Below are 16,088 nucleotides of genomic sequence, written 5' to 3' on the forward strand. Positions count from 1 at the left end.
ACATGGAAATACCACCTTCATACACATGAATGCTTTGGTACTGAAAAGATGTCAATTCCCCAAACTAAATGTTAATTATTGTAATAAAAATTTACAGCTTGATTTCTCCAAAAAAGTCAACAAACTGCAAGCACCAAGCACCTGTTAATAAAGGTCTTAATTGTAAAAATAAAGTAAAAAGATTAACTAATGCATTAAAATGTAACACAATTCCAGTCAAATTTTTTTCTGGAAGAGTACATGTGTATTTTTCAAAACAAAAATAAAGTGAAGGCAAACATATCACAGTCTTATAAACTATAAAACTACAATGGCTCAACTACTTGGTTGAACAATGCCAAACTTGTTTTTTTATGTTAAAAAAGGTCACATATTGGCAAATTTCACCTGGTTCAACCTCTATCAAAGAATTTTAAAACACAACAGTGTAAATATAGGAATGTGGCCTATAAAATACAGGACGAATTTCATAATATTGGACAGACTGAATCCTTTAAAAAACATGTTTCATTTGGGTGGAGGGAGTGGGATGAAAGGATAAATCACTGAACTTACCTCATACACCATCACAGAAATCAAATTATATATGGAATAATGACCTAAATGTAAAAAACGTTTAAAAACAGAAACAGAACTAGAAGAAAATTGCTGCTTTTATAAACTTGGAGTTGAAAAGGCCTTCCAAATAATATTAAACCCCCAAACCGAATACGATACAGTTGTCAAAAATAAAATATTTAAAACTTCATGTTCAGCAGAAAAAAAAAAAGTGACAACAGAAATACGTAACAAAAGCTTTTTATAAAAGTCCATCCAAAAAGCATTATTTCTTTTGGTTTTAAATTGTCATTTTCCAGGAGATCTCATTGTGGCTCAGTGGTAACAAATCCCACTAGTATCCATGAGGATGCGGGTTTGATCCCCGACCTTGCTCAGTGGGTTAAGGATCTGAGCTTGCTGCAAGCTACAGTGTAGATCAAAGATGCAGCTGGGATCCCACGCTACTGTAGCCATGGTGTAGGCTGGCAGCTATAGCTCCAATTCGACCCCTAGCCTGGGAACCTCCATATGCCCCAGGTACAGCTTTAAAAAGATGCCCCTCCCCCCAAAGTCATTTCCTTGACAACTGGATATGGTTGAGTATCTTTTCAGACATTTATTGTCCTTGTATTTCTTCTTACATTAACAGCCTAATCACAATCTTCACTCATTTTTCTATTAAATTGTCATCTTTATTTAAGAGAATCCTACGTATTTGGCAATTATCCCCTCTCTTATTCATCTCTGTGGTATTACTGCCATCAGTACCAAGCATTAATATTTTATTTATTTATTTTTTAAATTTTTTTAGGGCTGCACCTGTAGCATATGGAAGTTCCCAGGCTAGGAGCTGAATCAAAGCTGCAGCTGCAGGCCTACGCCACAGCCACAGCATGGGATCTGAGCTGTGTCTGTGACCTACACTACAGCTCAAGGCAACAACAACAACAAAAAAACCTTTAAAACATAGAATTACCATATGAACCAGCAATCCCATTCTAGGTGTATGCCCCCCAAAATTAAAGACTTTAACAGATATTTGCACATCCATGTTCATAGTCGTATTATTCACAGCAAAAAGGTAGAAACAACCCAAATGTCCATCAACACATAATGGATAAAAATTATGTGATATATATATACACATATACATGGGAATTTTACTCAGCCCTTAAAAAGAAATGAGATTCTGACACTTGCTACATACGGGTGAACTTTGAAGAAATTGTGCTAAAGTGAAGTAAGTCAAACACAAGACAAATATTTTATGATTCCACTTATATAAGATACTTAGAATAGTCAAGTTTATAGAAAACAGAAAGTAGAATAGTGGTTACCGGGGGGCGGGGGGGAGGGAGATGGCAAGTTACTGTCCAATGAATATAAAATTTCAGTTTGGGATGATGAAAAAGTTCTAGAGATGAATAGTGGTGATGGCTGCACAACAGTGTGAATGTACTTAAATGCCACTGAATTGCACAGTTAAAAATAGTTAAAATGGTAAATTTATGTTACGTATATTTTAACACACACACACACACACACACACACCCTCGCACACAAACACAGGTGAAAAGAGAATATATGTTTAAGAAAATGAAAACGGGAGTTCCCGTTGTGGCTCAGCAGTAATGAACCCGACCAGAATCCACGAGGATGAGGGTTCAATCCCTGGCCCCACTCAGTGGATTAAGATCTGGCGTTGCCATGAGCTGTGGTGTAGGTCGAAGATGTGGTTTGGATCTCGAGATGCTGTGACTGTGGTGTAGGGCGGCAGCTACAGTTCTGATTCAACCTCTAGCCTGGGAATTTCCATAATGTTGTAGGTGCGGCCCTAAAAAAAAAAAAAAAAAAAAGGCAGAAAAAAATGCAAACGAAAATAAACTCTTTCTTGACTGAAGAGGGTGTTGACCCCCTCTAGTTACCATCCAATTTATTGTGAAATTTCTTGAAGCTGAGCAAACATGCTCTAGATTCTCACCACATTCACTTCTGCTATACCCCTCCAGGGGAATGGTTCTTAAAAGAGCCACTCACTCTTCATCTTGACACCTCTCAGTGGTATTACCACTCCACTTCTTTTTGAGACGCATTTAAAAAATTTCTTGAGATCTCATTCCCTCTATTTTTTCCTCCTATCTTAATGATTGCTCTTTTCAGTTTCCTTTCCTGGCTTCTCCATTACCAGGCCCTTAAATGCTTAAGTGCCCCAGAGTCAAAATTTCTCTTCTCCACGAAACTCCCTCCATCCTTGAACCCTGTCTTTAAACACCATATGATACTGTTGACTCCTGAACGTTTATACCCAGCTTTAACTTCATAATCTTCAAATTTAAGCAGCATTCAACTGCCTATGAGATACTTTACTAGGCATCTCAAACCTAACAAGTTTAAAAAAAGAATTCTTGCCTTCCTACCCATATGGCCCAACAATCCCCACACCTGCTTCTTATTTGATCTGCATCTCAATTAATGACATCACCAGTCACTGAGTTGCTTGGGCCAAAAACTTAAGCATCATTCTTGGTTTCTTAATTCCCCTAAACCTTTGTTACAAGGGCTGTGGAAAGAACTGAGCCCTACTGGTCTAAAATATCCACAGTATATAATAGATTAACTTCTTTCCTTTGTATCTAGAATAGTACTAGTTATATACCATCTTTGGGAGAATTAAGAAAGGTGGGAACCTCTGTCAAGAAAGGCTTCTAGACTATGAGCAAGTTCCCCTACCCAGTATAGTAACTCCAGAATAAGTCACCGTATTTCACGTAAACTATTGTTAGAGGTTGTTAACTGTCTCACAACTCCCACTTTTCAACCCTTTTCAGATCCTTCTCCATACAATAAGCAAAGTAACCTTTGTAAAAGACGAATTAGATCATAAACACCCCCCTGATTTTTATTCTCTAGAGACTTCCTCCTAAAATCGGAATAAAATTCAAACTCCTCACTGAAGTCTAAGACTCTACCTGATCCAGAGCCTGCATACCTCTCTGACTTATTCTCCCGTATACTTAGTTCACCATGTTCGGCCACACTGGTCTTCCTTTGAGCCTTCAAACATGCAGAGCCAATCCTGTATACGTGACTTCACATTTGCTGTTCTGTTCCCCCTGCATGGCTGCCACCTTCTCAACCTCAGTTAAAATGTTGCCTCCTCAGAGCTTCCCTGACTACCCCAGTAGAAGAGCACACTCATCTGCTCTGCCCACATCACTCCTCTGTGGTTTCCTTCACAGTACTTTTTACCAAGTGAAATTATCTTTACTTGTCTATGTATTTTAATGTCTGATTCCTATTACATGAACATGAATACATAAATGCAAGATCCATGAGGTTAAGGATTTTGTCTTGTTTGTTGCCTAGTATGGAATAAGCAATCAAGAAATGTTAGGTCGGAGTTACTGTCGTGGCACAGTGGTTAATGAATCTGACTAGGAACCATGAGGTTGCGGGTTCAATCCCTGGCCATGCTCAGTGGGTTGGGGATCCGGCGTTGCTGTGAGCTGTAGGTTGCAGAAGCGGCTCTGATCTTGAGTTGCTGTGGCTCTGGTGTAGGCCGGTGGTTACAGCTCTGATTAGACCCCTAGCCTAGGAACCTCCATATGCTGTGGGAGTGGCCCTAGAAAAAGGTTAAAAAAAAAAAAAAAAGAAATGTTAGGTCTATTACATAGTAAAAAAATACAGAATCAGTATTGGATGGGAGAAAAAGGTTATATGTATTTGTAGTCTTAACTCACTATAAGGTAAATGTTAAAATATTTTTACTCTGTCCTCTAGCTTCCCAAACGACACGTGGAGAAACAAAACTAATGAGATCTTTTTCACTTACAATTTCGTATGTAACAATTGGCAACTGAAGACTTTGCCAAGAGCTCCATTCCCAAATCCTGTAATCTGCTAGAGTTTTCGGTTCCACACGCAGCCAGAGCTGCCTGGTCAGCAGAAAGAAGACTTGCCGGCATGTCTCCAGAAGCAGCACTGTTGCCTTTTATTTCTGAAAGTGTATTCTTTACATCACTTTTCATACATCGAACTTCAGCCATTTGAGTTTTGAGTCTTTTTAACATCTTTAAATCAGAGGGAACTCGCCACATTGCCTGCTGCTTTCTTTGGTCTTTATCTTTTCGAGAATATGATGCTTCAGAGAGAAAGTGACAAGTCATGTTAATATACACTAACATTCAAGAAATCATTCTATACTGTAAGTTTAAGATATAAATAACCTAAGGTGCTTTAAGTGGTTATCAACAATAGAAGCATGCCTTAATAATTCCATTGATGAAAATATAGATTTTAACTGTAGGTTGAATAAAGTCTGAGTCTCATTATAATCACTTAAATATGAGTTATTATTTCTTTTTTTTTCAGGGCCACACCTGCAGCATATGAAAGTTCCCAGGCTAGGGGTTGAATAGGAGCTGCAGCTGCCGGCCTACACCACAGCCACAGCAACTCGGGATCCGAGCCGTGTCTGTGACCTACACCACAGTTCACGGCAATGCCAGACCCTTAATCCACTGAGCAAGGCCAGGGATCAAACCCGCAACCTCATGGTTCCTAGTTGGGTTTGTTAAACACTGAGCCACGATGGAAATTCCTAATTCTAAAATTTTTAAAAGCTGCCCTGACTGCACTTTCTTTTTACTTCTCCACTTTTCTCAAAATTTCCATTATGTTCACAACTGAAAAGAAAAAAACACATAAAAAACATAAATAAGCCTAGAAGCCAAATAGTTAATCAAGTATGCTATACATAGTGTATAAAAATATATACTATTCTAACTCAATTTTCTTTTTCTTTTTTTTTTTTTTTTTTGTCTTTTTGCTATTTCTTTGGGCTGCTCCCGCGGCATATGGAGGTTCCCAGGCTAGGGGTCGAATCGGAGCTATAGCCCCCGGCCTACGCCAGAGCCACAGCAATGCAGGATCCGAGCCGCATCTGCAACCTACACCACAGCTCACAGCAACGCCGGATTGTTAACCCACTGAGCAAGGCCAGGGATCGAACCCGCAACCTCATGGTTCCTAGTCAGATTCGTTAACCACTGCACCACAACGGGAACTCCTAACTCAATTTTAAAACTTGATTTACTAAACTACTATCCAACGTAGATACAGCTATTAAGTGCCATGGAGTATCATTTAAAAAGTAGTTCCTGTTGCTGTGGCTCTGGCGTAGGCCGGTGGCTACAGTTCCGATTAGACCCCTAGCCTGGGAACCTCCATATGCCGCGGGAGCGGCCCAAGAAATAGCAACAACAACAACAACAACAACAACAACAACAACAACAACAACAACAACAAAAAAGGAGTTCCCGTCGTGGCGCAGTGGTTAACGAATCCGACTAGGAACCATGAGGTTGCGGGTTCGGTCCCTGCCCTTGCTCAGTGGGTTAACGATCCGGAGTTGCCGTGAGCTGTGGTGTAGGTTGCAGACACGGCTCGGATCTGGTGTTGCTGTGGCTCTGGCGTAGGCCGGTGGCTACAGCTCCGATTAGACCCCTAGCCTGGGAACCTCCATATGCCGCGGGAGCGGCCCAAGAAATAGCAACAACAACAAAAAAGACAAAAAAAAAAAAAAAAAAAAAAGGAGTTCCCTGTAACTGAATTTTGCAGCCATTAAACTAACAAATGTTTTCTCTCTTTCAAGAGAAGGTGGTTAAAGTTGTTTTTCATTTCTTTCCCCCACCCATATATTAAAAAGAGAGGAATGAGCAAGGAAAATATACACTTTCTTTTGGAGAAAGGGAAAAGGAAATAGGTATTGTGGAAAGATTATTATAACTGACTCAAAGCAAAAGAAACCAAGTTCCCTACCCAAACCTCACCCCCTATGAGGGGGCCACAGGTACCCTAACTAGACAAAGAACAAGTTTTTACTAGCAGGAATGTCAACTGCTTAGGCACTGCAACAATCTACTACCCTAAGAGGGAAAAGGCAGGAGCTGCAGTGTATCCAACAGCCCTCTTCACTTCTGCTCAAAAGAACCCAGATTGTCCCAGGTACCAGATGAGCAGCAGTGTGCTAGAGACAGCTGGGTCTGTCCTTTGTTCGGCCCTAGGTATGAGTCCAGGACTGGTCTAAGCTCATTCTTCTTTGACCATTTAGAGTGTCACATGACTCAACAGTTTCAGCCAAAAGTTAAGGGTGTGTGGGGTTTTCTATCTTGATAAGGAGATTTTATTACATTGGGTAATATAGCTGATAAGTAAAAGGGCTTGAATTCAAACTGAGAAATCACTCCAGAGTCAGTCCTCTTAATAACTTTGATCTCCAGGGTCACAGGATTAGATCTTTTTCCCACCCAGTCCCTTCTTTCCTGCTAGTGACACATTCCTGTGAGTAAATGATGCCTGAAGCTGTGGTTTCATCTTATTGCCATGAGAGATGAGCCAGAAGAATCACAGGGAGACCATTCTGTGCCCTACTTTAAATACCTGAGGAACCTGGATCACTTACCTCTAGACTTAATATGCATAACAAAGTGCTTTTGCTATTATTAGTTAAGCCATTACCAGTAGCAACAATTTATTGCTTGTAGCTGAGAGCATTCACAATAGAATATTAGGACAGATTTTAGAAATCCAGGATTTGTTTTGAGATCTAACACTTAGCTGCTGTAACTTTAAGTCTTCCAACTTCTGAGTCCATTTATTTAGTTGTAAAACGAAGACAATAATATACACATAACAGGGCTGTTGTGACCCTCAAACAAGTCAATGTCTGTGAAAGCACTTTGCACCATAGCTTCCCTCCAACCCACTGTCCACCAAGATGACAGGGCAGTTTTCTAAAATCCAAATCGGATGTTATTATTCTGCTTAGAATCACTGAGGAAAAGCATCAGCATGGCACCCAAGACCCTACGTTATCTGATTCCACCTTAGTTCTCAGTGGCTTTATCTTCTGCCTCTGAGGCAGAATAATAATTCAGGTAGTTAGTATAGGAACATGGGCTTTGATATCTCCTTTGATATGGTCATTAATTAATATCTGTAACTTAAGGGTTCCAGTGAAAAACATCCCCACTGGCCTTGTTTACTACAGGGAGTGTATCTGTCAATCTCTAACCCATCCCTCAATGGACAGGAAAGGAATGAGAGGAATGGCAACTCCCAGTCTAGGGAAAAGAACAAACCAACCTTAAAACTCACTGAGCATATCCACCTCTAAGACCCGTATTGGACAAGGAATGATACAAGTAAACTGGGCAAGGCCAGTGCGAAAAAGAACTACTATCTGGACCTCCACACTGGTACTCCTGTCTTAAAGCAATAAAAACCTCCATTAGAACAACTGAAAGGGGGGGCTCTTCCTCCCCATCCCAGTGTCTGTGCTGGGAGATATTTGCTTTCCTGTATTAAAGACTTATGTGGAGTTCAAGTGCTTTTGTGTTGTGATGTATGTCGCAGACATGGCTCAGATCCCACATTGCTGTGGCTGTGGAGTAAACCAGCAGCTATAGCTCTGACTGGACCCTTATCCTGGGAACTTCCATATGCCGTGGGTATGGCCCTAAAAAGACAAAAAAATAAAAATAAAAGGCAAATTACACAAAAACCTTCTTACAGGCATGCTGACATTAGTTTTGCACAAAACACCTTTGAACAATAACCAAAAATTAGTTTGATAAATTTTTATAAAATACAACGAAAAATCAATTTGCTACCAAAATATACCATGTTCTACCACTTAGACATTTAGATTCAAATTTAAGAGTTCTTCGGGAAAACCACAGAAAAAAAGGTAAATTATTGATAATATTTTACCTGCAGGCTGCAAAAGTGAAGCAGGTGGGCGAGGCTGTAAGCCCCACAGATTTTCCATACTGCTCCGGTCCTTAAGGTCCAATAAGTGTATTAAAATTAAAGGATCAATGTCTAATAAACTACTGGTAGCAGCAGAGCATAAGTGTGCTCTTCTTGACATTCTGCTACTGGCACCCACATAGCCATGGTTACTACCTGCAAAAGAGAAAGAGATGTAGAAAATGAAAGACAAGTAATTGGTCTAATTTAAGTATACTAAAAAGAAAAAGTAAACTTGTCAGTGTTGTTTGAATACTTGTCTATGGATCAATCTCTTAGGATCCGGTGTTTACAATGAGAAGCACAAAGAAGAAACCATGGTGCCAGAAAGGCGTACAAAGAACAGTGACTGAGTGGAGTTCCTGCTGTGGCGCAGCTGGTTTAAGAATCCTACAGCAAGAGTCCCTGTCATGGCTTAGCAGAAATGAATCTGACTAGTATCCATAAGAATGCAGGTTCGATTCCTGGCCTCACTCAGTGGTTTAAGGATCCGGCGCTGCCATGAGCTGTGGTGTAGGTCACAGACATGGCTCAGATCCTGCGTTGCTGTGCTGCAGGCTGGTGGCTACAGCTCTGATTCAACCCCTAGCCTGTGAACCTCCATATGCCTCGGGTATGGCCCTAAAACGCCAAAAACAAACAAAAAGAATCCAACTGCAGTAGCTGGGGTCACTAGAGATGCAGGTTCGATCCCCAGCCCAGGGCAGTGGGTTAAGGGATCTGGTATTGCCATAGCTGCGGCTACAGCTCTGATTTGACTCCTAGCCTGGGAACCTCCATATGCGGCGGGAGCGGCCCTAAAAAAGGCAAAAAGACAAAAAACAAAACAAAACAAAAAGAACAAGTGACTGAGAACTGGCCTCATTACTATCTTACCACCCAAAATTCAGGAGCAATCTTCAACCCCATCCCAAACCCTACAAAAAAAAAAAAAAAAAAAAAAAGGTGATGACGGGTAAAATATAAAATCAGGGAGGATGAGGAGTTCCCGTCGTTGCAGAGCGGAAATGAATCTGACTAGGAACAATGAAGTTGCAGGTTCAATCCCTGGCCTTGCTCAATGGGTTAAGGATCTGGTGTTGCCGTGAGCTGTGATGTAGGTCGCAGACGAGGCTCAGATCCTGTGTTGCTGTGGCTGTGGTGTAGGCCAGTAGCTGGAACTCTGATTGAACCCCTAGCCTGAGAACCTCCATATACCACGAGTGCAGCCCTAAAAAAAAAAAAAAATTAGGGAAGGTGAGCGTGAAGAAAAGGAGAATATACTCATAAACTAGTGGTCTTAGATGAAAGTCAAATCCCCTAGGAAAACAGAGCCCAAGAAATTAGACACCAAAATAAGAACCTTCTCCAGGTCTCTGGGCAGCAAAATGCTCAAGTCATAAGGGTTTGGCAGACTTTTTTTCTAGTTTCATTAAATACTGAAGTGCAATTTGAAGATTTTACTCTGAACTTGTTCATGGTTAATGCATAATGTAAACCATGTAATATCTATATTACCTATATTGCACTAATAAGCTCCATAAGCCAAGGGACACCACTGACTTACCTCTACTGCATAGTGCAATGCCTAACAAGTATTAGTTGTGGAAATGTGTTAAAATGACCTTCTTAAATAAAGCTATTTAAATATACTCTAAAGAAACACAACATCAAAAGATGTTACATGCAGCAAAGTTTTAAAGTGGGTAATATAAAAATATCATGAAATAATCAGATTCTGACTATTCATGAGTGTTTCCAAAGAGATCCAGAAAAGAAAAATAAATTAAAAAAACTCAGTTTAGTTATTCAAAAGCTTCAGGCCAATTATGTAATTATTGCTTTTCATATATATTTACATCTTCATGTCTGAAGTAACCTTCTCTTACTTCTTCACTCTCTTCTTCTTCAAAGAATTCTCTCTCATTGCCAATTTTTCTTTTTAACCCCACTGCAACTCCCACTTAGAAAGGCAGAAACTGGAGTTCCAGTTGTGGTGCAATGGAAACGAATCCAACTAGTATCCATGAGGATGCAGGTTCGATCCCTGGCCTTGCTCAGTGGGTTGAAGATCCGGCATTGCTGTGAGCTGTGCTGTAGATCATAGACAAGGCTGGGATTTGGCGTTGCTGTGGCTGTGGTGTAAGTGGGCAGCTGTAGCTCCGATTTGACCTCTAGCCTGGCACATGTGGCACTTAGAGAAGAAAAGAAAAACAAACAAACAAACAAACAAACCTGGGCGTTCCTAATGTGGCTCAGCAGGAACAAATCTAACTAGCATCTGTGAGGATATGGTTCGATCCCTGGCCTTGCTCAGTAGGTTAAGGATCCAGCATTGCCATGAGCTGTGGTATAAGGTCACAGGAGCGGCTCGGATCTCATGTTGCTGTGGCTGTGGCATAGGCCAGCGGCCACAGCTCCAATTCCACCCCTAGCCTAGGAACCTCCACATGCCGCAGGTGTGGCCCTAAAATATAAGTATGTAAATAAATAAATAAATAAAACCAAAAAACCTGTTAGCATCCATGAAGATGTGGGTTCCATCCCTGGCCTTGCTCAGTGGGTTAAGGATCTGGTGTTGCCCTGTAGGCTGGCAGCTGCAGCTCTGATTTAACCCCCGGCCTGGGAAATTCCATATGCCACAGATGTGGCCCTAAAAAGAAAAAATAAAATAAAAATAAGAAGGGAAAAACTACTCCTCCTCTACCTTGAAACTATTTCTTAGCTCTTTTTCTTTACTAAGGAGTCCTCAAATCAGGCTGCTAATGAGTCAGTTGGAGGAACTTTTAAAATTACAGATTCCATTTACAAACACTGTAATCAGGTCACAAAACAATAAATATGTATCATCAGACCAAAACAAACAAACAAACAAAACAAAAAACATTACAGACTCCAGGGGTTCCTGTTGTGCCGCAGGGGTTAATGAATCTGGCTAGTATCCATGAGGATGTGGGTTCAATCCCTGGCCTCGCTCAGTGGTTTAGGGATCCGGTGTTGCCATGAGCTGTGGAGCAGGTTGCAGACGCAGCTCAGATCTGGCATTGTTGTGACTATGGCATAGACTGGCAGCTACAGCTCTGATTTGACCCCTAGCCTGGGAACCTCCAAATGATGAAGGTACAAGCCAGCCCTAAAAAGACAAAAAAGAGAAAAAGAAAAAAAGAAAAAAAGAAAAAAAGAAAAAAAAAAAAAAGAACAGATTCCAGGCTCTCCTCCAGATGTACGGAATGAGACTACTGGAGTCCGATCCCTGTGGTTCTGACTGTACAGTAAGCTCAGTAAGCCCAGAGAGTACCTACTGGCTCAATATTTGATTCTTCTTTGAAAGTAGAAGATGCTCTTTCTCCCATGTTAAATGGACTCCCAGTAATTAAAGTACTGTTAACTGTCTCCTGTTTTCTGACCACTCTCTCAGGTCACTACTCTCACCAACGAGCAAAAACTCCTTTCTTTTGTGCTTCACGCCCTCAGCTCCTTCCTCTCGACCAAGTTCCCGAATTTTCTATTCACTATCACATTCATTCACAGGCATTAAAGGTTTCAGCATCTCAGACTATTGCCTTTGGGATGGATAAGCAATGAGATCTTGCTGTGTAGCACTGGGAACTATATCTAGTCACTTATGATGGAGCATGATAATGTGAGAAAAAAGAGTCTATACATGTATGTGTAACTGCGTCACCATGCTGTATAGCAGAAAACTGACAACATTGTAAACCAGCTATAATGAAAAAAAATTAAAAAAACATTATAGGGAGTTCCTGTCGTGGCTCAGTGGTTAACAAATCCAACTAGGAACCATGAGGTTGCAGGTTCGATCCCTGCCCTTGCTCAGTGGGTTAAGGATCCGGTGTTGCCGTGAGCTGTGGTGTAGGTTGCAGACCCGACTCGGATCCTGCATTGCTGTGGCTCTGGCGTAGGTTGGCGGCTACAGCTCTGATTTGACCTCTAGCCTGGGAACCTCCATATGCTGTGGGAGTGGCCCTAGAAACGGCAAAAAGAAAAAAAAAAAAAAAAATCATTATATATATAAAAAGATTTTAACAACTAGTTCAGTTCCCCTCTCTCAGAGGTAACACTGCCATCTGTCTGGGTATGTGTGTGTCTATCTCCGTGTGTCTGTTTGTCTCATATGTAAGTATACAGCCTAGTGAATGTTTAGAAATTAACAGCAGCCCAAAATTCCATGTCTCCTAAAATTGCTCACTAATCTTCCTCCCTAAAGGTAACTTTGATCCAGAGTTAAACACCATAGATTAGTTTTGCCTGTTTTTGAACTTTATATAAATGTAACGATAGAGTTGAACTTTTATATCTCGTTTTTTTCTCAGCATTATATTCATGAGATTCATCTGTATTTCTATATATATAGTTTATTCATTTTTCATTATTCCTGTGCAGTACCCCAAAACACGAATATGTCCAATTTATTTCTTTATTCTATTAGGAAAGGATTTGGGTTGCTTTTAGCTTTTGGCTACTAGGAAAAAACCTACTGAACTTATAAGCAGGTAACTGCTCTTGAAGTTCACATGGGGAGGGGAACCCTCAAAAAAAGCAAATGGATCCTCTCTTGAGCCAAGCTAGATCAATCCTGCTAAAATGTCACAGTGATCTATATGAGCTCTTGACTTCGTCACAGTGCCTGCATGCATTAGCATGACACTCAAGGTCCTATACAGTCCAATCCCAAACTACTTTCTCCAGTTTTTCACACCCTTTAACTATAAACTACAATTATTTTTCTTAAATTAAAAACATACAGGAGTTCCCGTCGTGGCGCAGTGGTTAACGAATCCGACTAGGAACCATGAGGTTGCGGGTTCGGTCCCTGCCCTTGCTCAGTGGGTTAACGATCCGGCGTTGCCATGAGCTGTGGTGTAGGTTGCAGACGCGGCTCGGATCCCACGTTGCTGTGGCTCTGGCATAGGCTGGCAGCTACAGCTCCGATTAGACCCCTAGCCTGGGAAACTCCATATGCCGCGGGAGCAGCCCAAGAAATAGCAAAAAGACAAAAAAAAAAAAAACATACAGAAAAAAACTCCAAACAATGTGAAAAAGAACAATGCTGCTCTAAATATTCTTGCAAAACTCTACTGGCAAACACCAGCTCCCATTCTTTTGGAATTGGGAAAGCTATAGAATGTCTATGTTCAGCTTTAGCCCATATTGCCCAACAATTTTCCAAAGTAGTGGTATCAACTTTCATTCCTACCATCAGGGTATGAGAGTTTCCATCTCTCCACATGCATTCAACATTTAGTATTGCCAGTTTAAAAAGTATTAGCCATTATAATGGGTATGCAATGATATCATACTGTAGTTTTTATCTGTCATTTCCTGAAAAAAGAATGAAGAAAAATGAACAGTCTCAGAGACCTTTGGAACCCCACCAAGTATACCAACATACACATAATGGGAATTAGAGAGGAAGAATATTATTCAAAGAAAAGTGGGATAAAACTTTCCCATATGTAATGAAATCCATTAATCTATACATCCAAAAAACTCAGTTCAATACACTTCATGTAGCGTAAATAAACTCAAGAGATCCACACTGATACATATCACAATTTGCATGTCTCCGATGAAAGAGTCTGTGCACACTTAAAAATGTGTATTGGTCATCTAGATAGCCTCCTTGGTGAAGTGTCTAGTCTCACCTTTTGCCTTTTTTTCCAAGGATGCTGGTTCCTTTTTCTTATTGATTTGTACAAGTTCTTTATATATTATGGATGAATCTTTTGAACACTATTTTTAATTACTTCACTTACCCTAATGAATAAAAAGTATAATGCTTGTAATAAAAAGCGATATACATTACTAGACAAGACTGCACACACCTGTGATCTTCTAAGCAGCTAGATATGAGTTGAAAACAATACATGGGGATCCCATGGGTCTCTCAAAATCAACACAGAGCAAACTTAATACATTATCTCCTGTTTCTAAACTTGTTATCTTATGCAATGGCACAGCCTAACCTAGAAATCTTTTTTTTTTTTTTCCCCCCTTTTTAGGGCCAAACCTGCAGCATATGGAGGTTCCCAGGTTAGGGGTCTAGTAGGAGCTACAGCTGCCGGCCTAAGCCACAGCTATAGCAACACGGGATCCTTAACCCTCTGAGCAAGGCCAGAGATTGAACCCGCAACCTCATGGTTCCTAGTCGGATTTATTTCTGCTGCGCCACGATGAGAACTCCCTAACCTAGAAATCTTAAGGAATCACTCCCACCTCTCCACCAACTCCAACCCATTCAGCAAGACTCCCAAGTGCTATATATGCTATAACTATTTAACATCATTCAAAAGGTTTCTGCTCTACGCATATTGCTACTGCCTTACTTTTAGGTCCCCCAAATTTCCCTCCTGGAATATAGAGGTTGTTTTCTAACTAATCTTACCTATCCATCTTTAATTCATTTTCCACTATATAGATAAATTTGATCACATTCTTTTTTTAACACCTTTTAGTGGTTCCACAGAATAAAGCCCAAACTCAGCCTGGCAAATACGACTTTCTGTTACCTGATCTGCTTACCAAGCTCACATTGGCCTGCCTCCATATAAACTCAACTCTCAGTTATCTGAAATTCTCACAAAGGACAATTCTGTAACCTCTGCCTAGAACACCTTTGCTCTTTAATCTCATATTTCCTTATTTGCCTAATGAACTCTTAGGTCATCTTTCAAGAGCAAAATCACACACCACTCTCTTTCTGAAGCTTTTTTCCAGCCATTTCTAATTACCTGTTCTTTCCATTTTGGTGTCACCTTATGTCTATACTTATGATCACAAAGTTTTGCAATGACTAGTGCTGGACTCTCATTTAGGAATAGTGATGCTCATTCATTTTATAATCCCAGAGAACAACAAAATGGCTGGCAGTGGGTATTCATTAAACATTTGCTGAAAAAGTAATCTTAAAAGTCTTTAAACTGAAATAAATAACAAACCTTCATTTTACAAAGGTTATCATACTGCCCGAACCTTTTAATTCTCAAAGAGGTATTGTTACAATGTTTCCTAAGTCACACACACTGGCAGGCAATTATAGAATTGATTTTTGCATTCAGCTGATTCAACTAGCTAATGTTATATATTAGAAGGATATTTAAAACACTTTTCAGCACATATTATTGAGCCTATATTCTCTTGCAACTAAAAAAAATAAATAAGAGAAAAAACTGAAAGCAAATCTAATAAGAATGAGGCCACCGGAGTCATTAAATATTTGTTTTACACTATATTGTTATTTAAAACTGTCTAAAAATTTAAATTTAATAAATACTGTTTTACTATATACCTAGGCTTCTAAGAAAAGTTCTTCTCCTATTTAATGGACAAACTAACATCTTAACTGCAATAGACTGACCACTTATGAAACTAGTAGGAAGGATAAAAGAGGAAAGTAAAATCACCTATGTCCAAAATATGCAGTTAAGAGATATACAAAACAAGAGATGTAAAATGTAACATAAAAACAATAAATATGGAGCAGTGGGGAATAAAAATGTATAGTTTTAGAATAAGTTCAAACTTAAGAAACCAGCAACTTAAAATAATTGTGTATGTGTGTGTGTGTGTATATATATATATGTATTTATACACACACAACTCATGATATCCAAAAACTAAAAGGCCATAATAGATACAGACACAAAAAGGAGAAAGAAATCCAAACTCTTTTTTTTTTTTTTTTTTTTGGTCTTTTTGCTATTTCTTGGGCCGCTCCCGTGGCATATGGAGGTGTT

General features: G+C 39.9%; 1 protein-coding gene across 15 annotated transcripts in view; it reads right to left on the bottom strand.

Annotated features, from left to right (window-relative positions):
* TRIM37 (tripartite motif containing 37) overlaps positions 1 to 16,088 on the bottom strand; it is a 133,740-nt gene that overhangs the window by 33,348 nt on the left and 84,304 nt on the right. For 13 of the 15 annotated variants that reach the window (XM_084984962.1, XM_021067287.2, XM_084984961.1 and 10 more), the window contains exons 18-19: positions 8,314 to 8,508; positions 4,373 to 4,681 (exon numbers count right to left, since the gene is read on the bottom strand). In XM_084984962.1, the coding sequence (XP_084841088.1) occupies positions 4,373 to 4,681; positions 8,314 to 8,508 (504 nt within the window). Of the gene's footprint in view, positions 1 to 4,372; positions 4,682 to 8,313; positions 8,509 to 13,554; positions 13,675 to 16,088 lie in introns of those variants that run through there. The other 2 variants (XM_084984964.1, XM_084984963.1) reach the window with 1 other exon arrangement.

The sequence above is a fragment of the Sus scrofa genome, chromosome 12, assembly GCF_054392235.1.
Source record: "Sus scrofa isolate SSC_HxYL_T2T_F1_AM1 chromosome 12, Sscrofa_HxYL_maternal_Yorkshire_Landrace_v2.0, whole genome shotgun sequence".
In the NCBI taxonomy this organism is placed as follows: Eukaryota; Metazoa; Chordata; class Mammalia; order Artiodactyla; family Suidae; genus Sus; species Sus scrofa.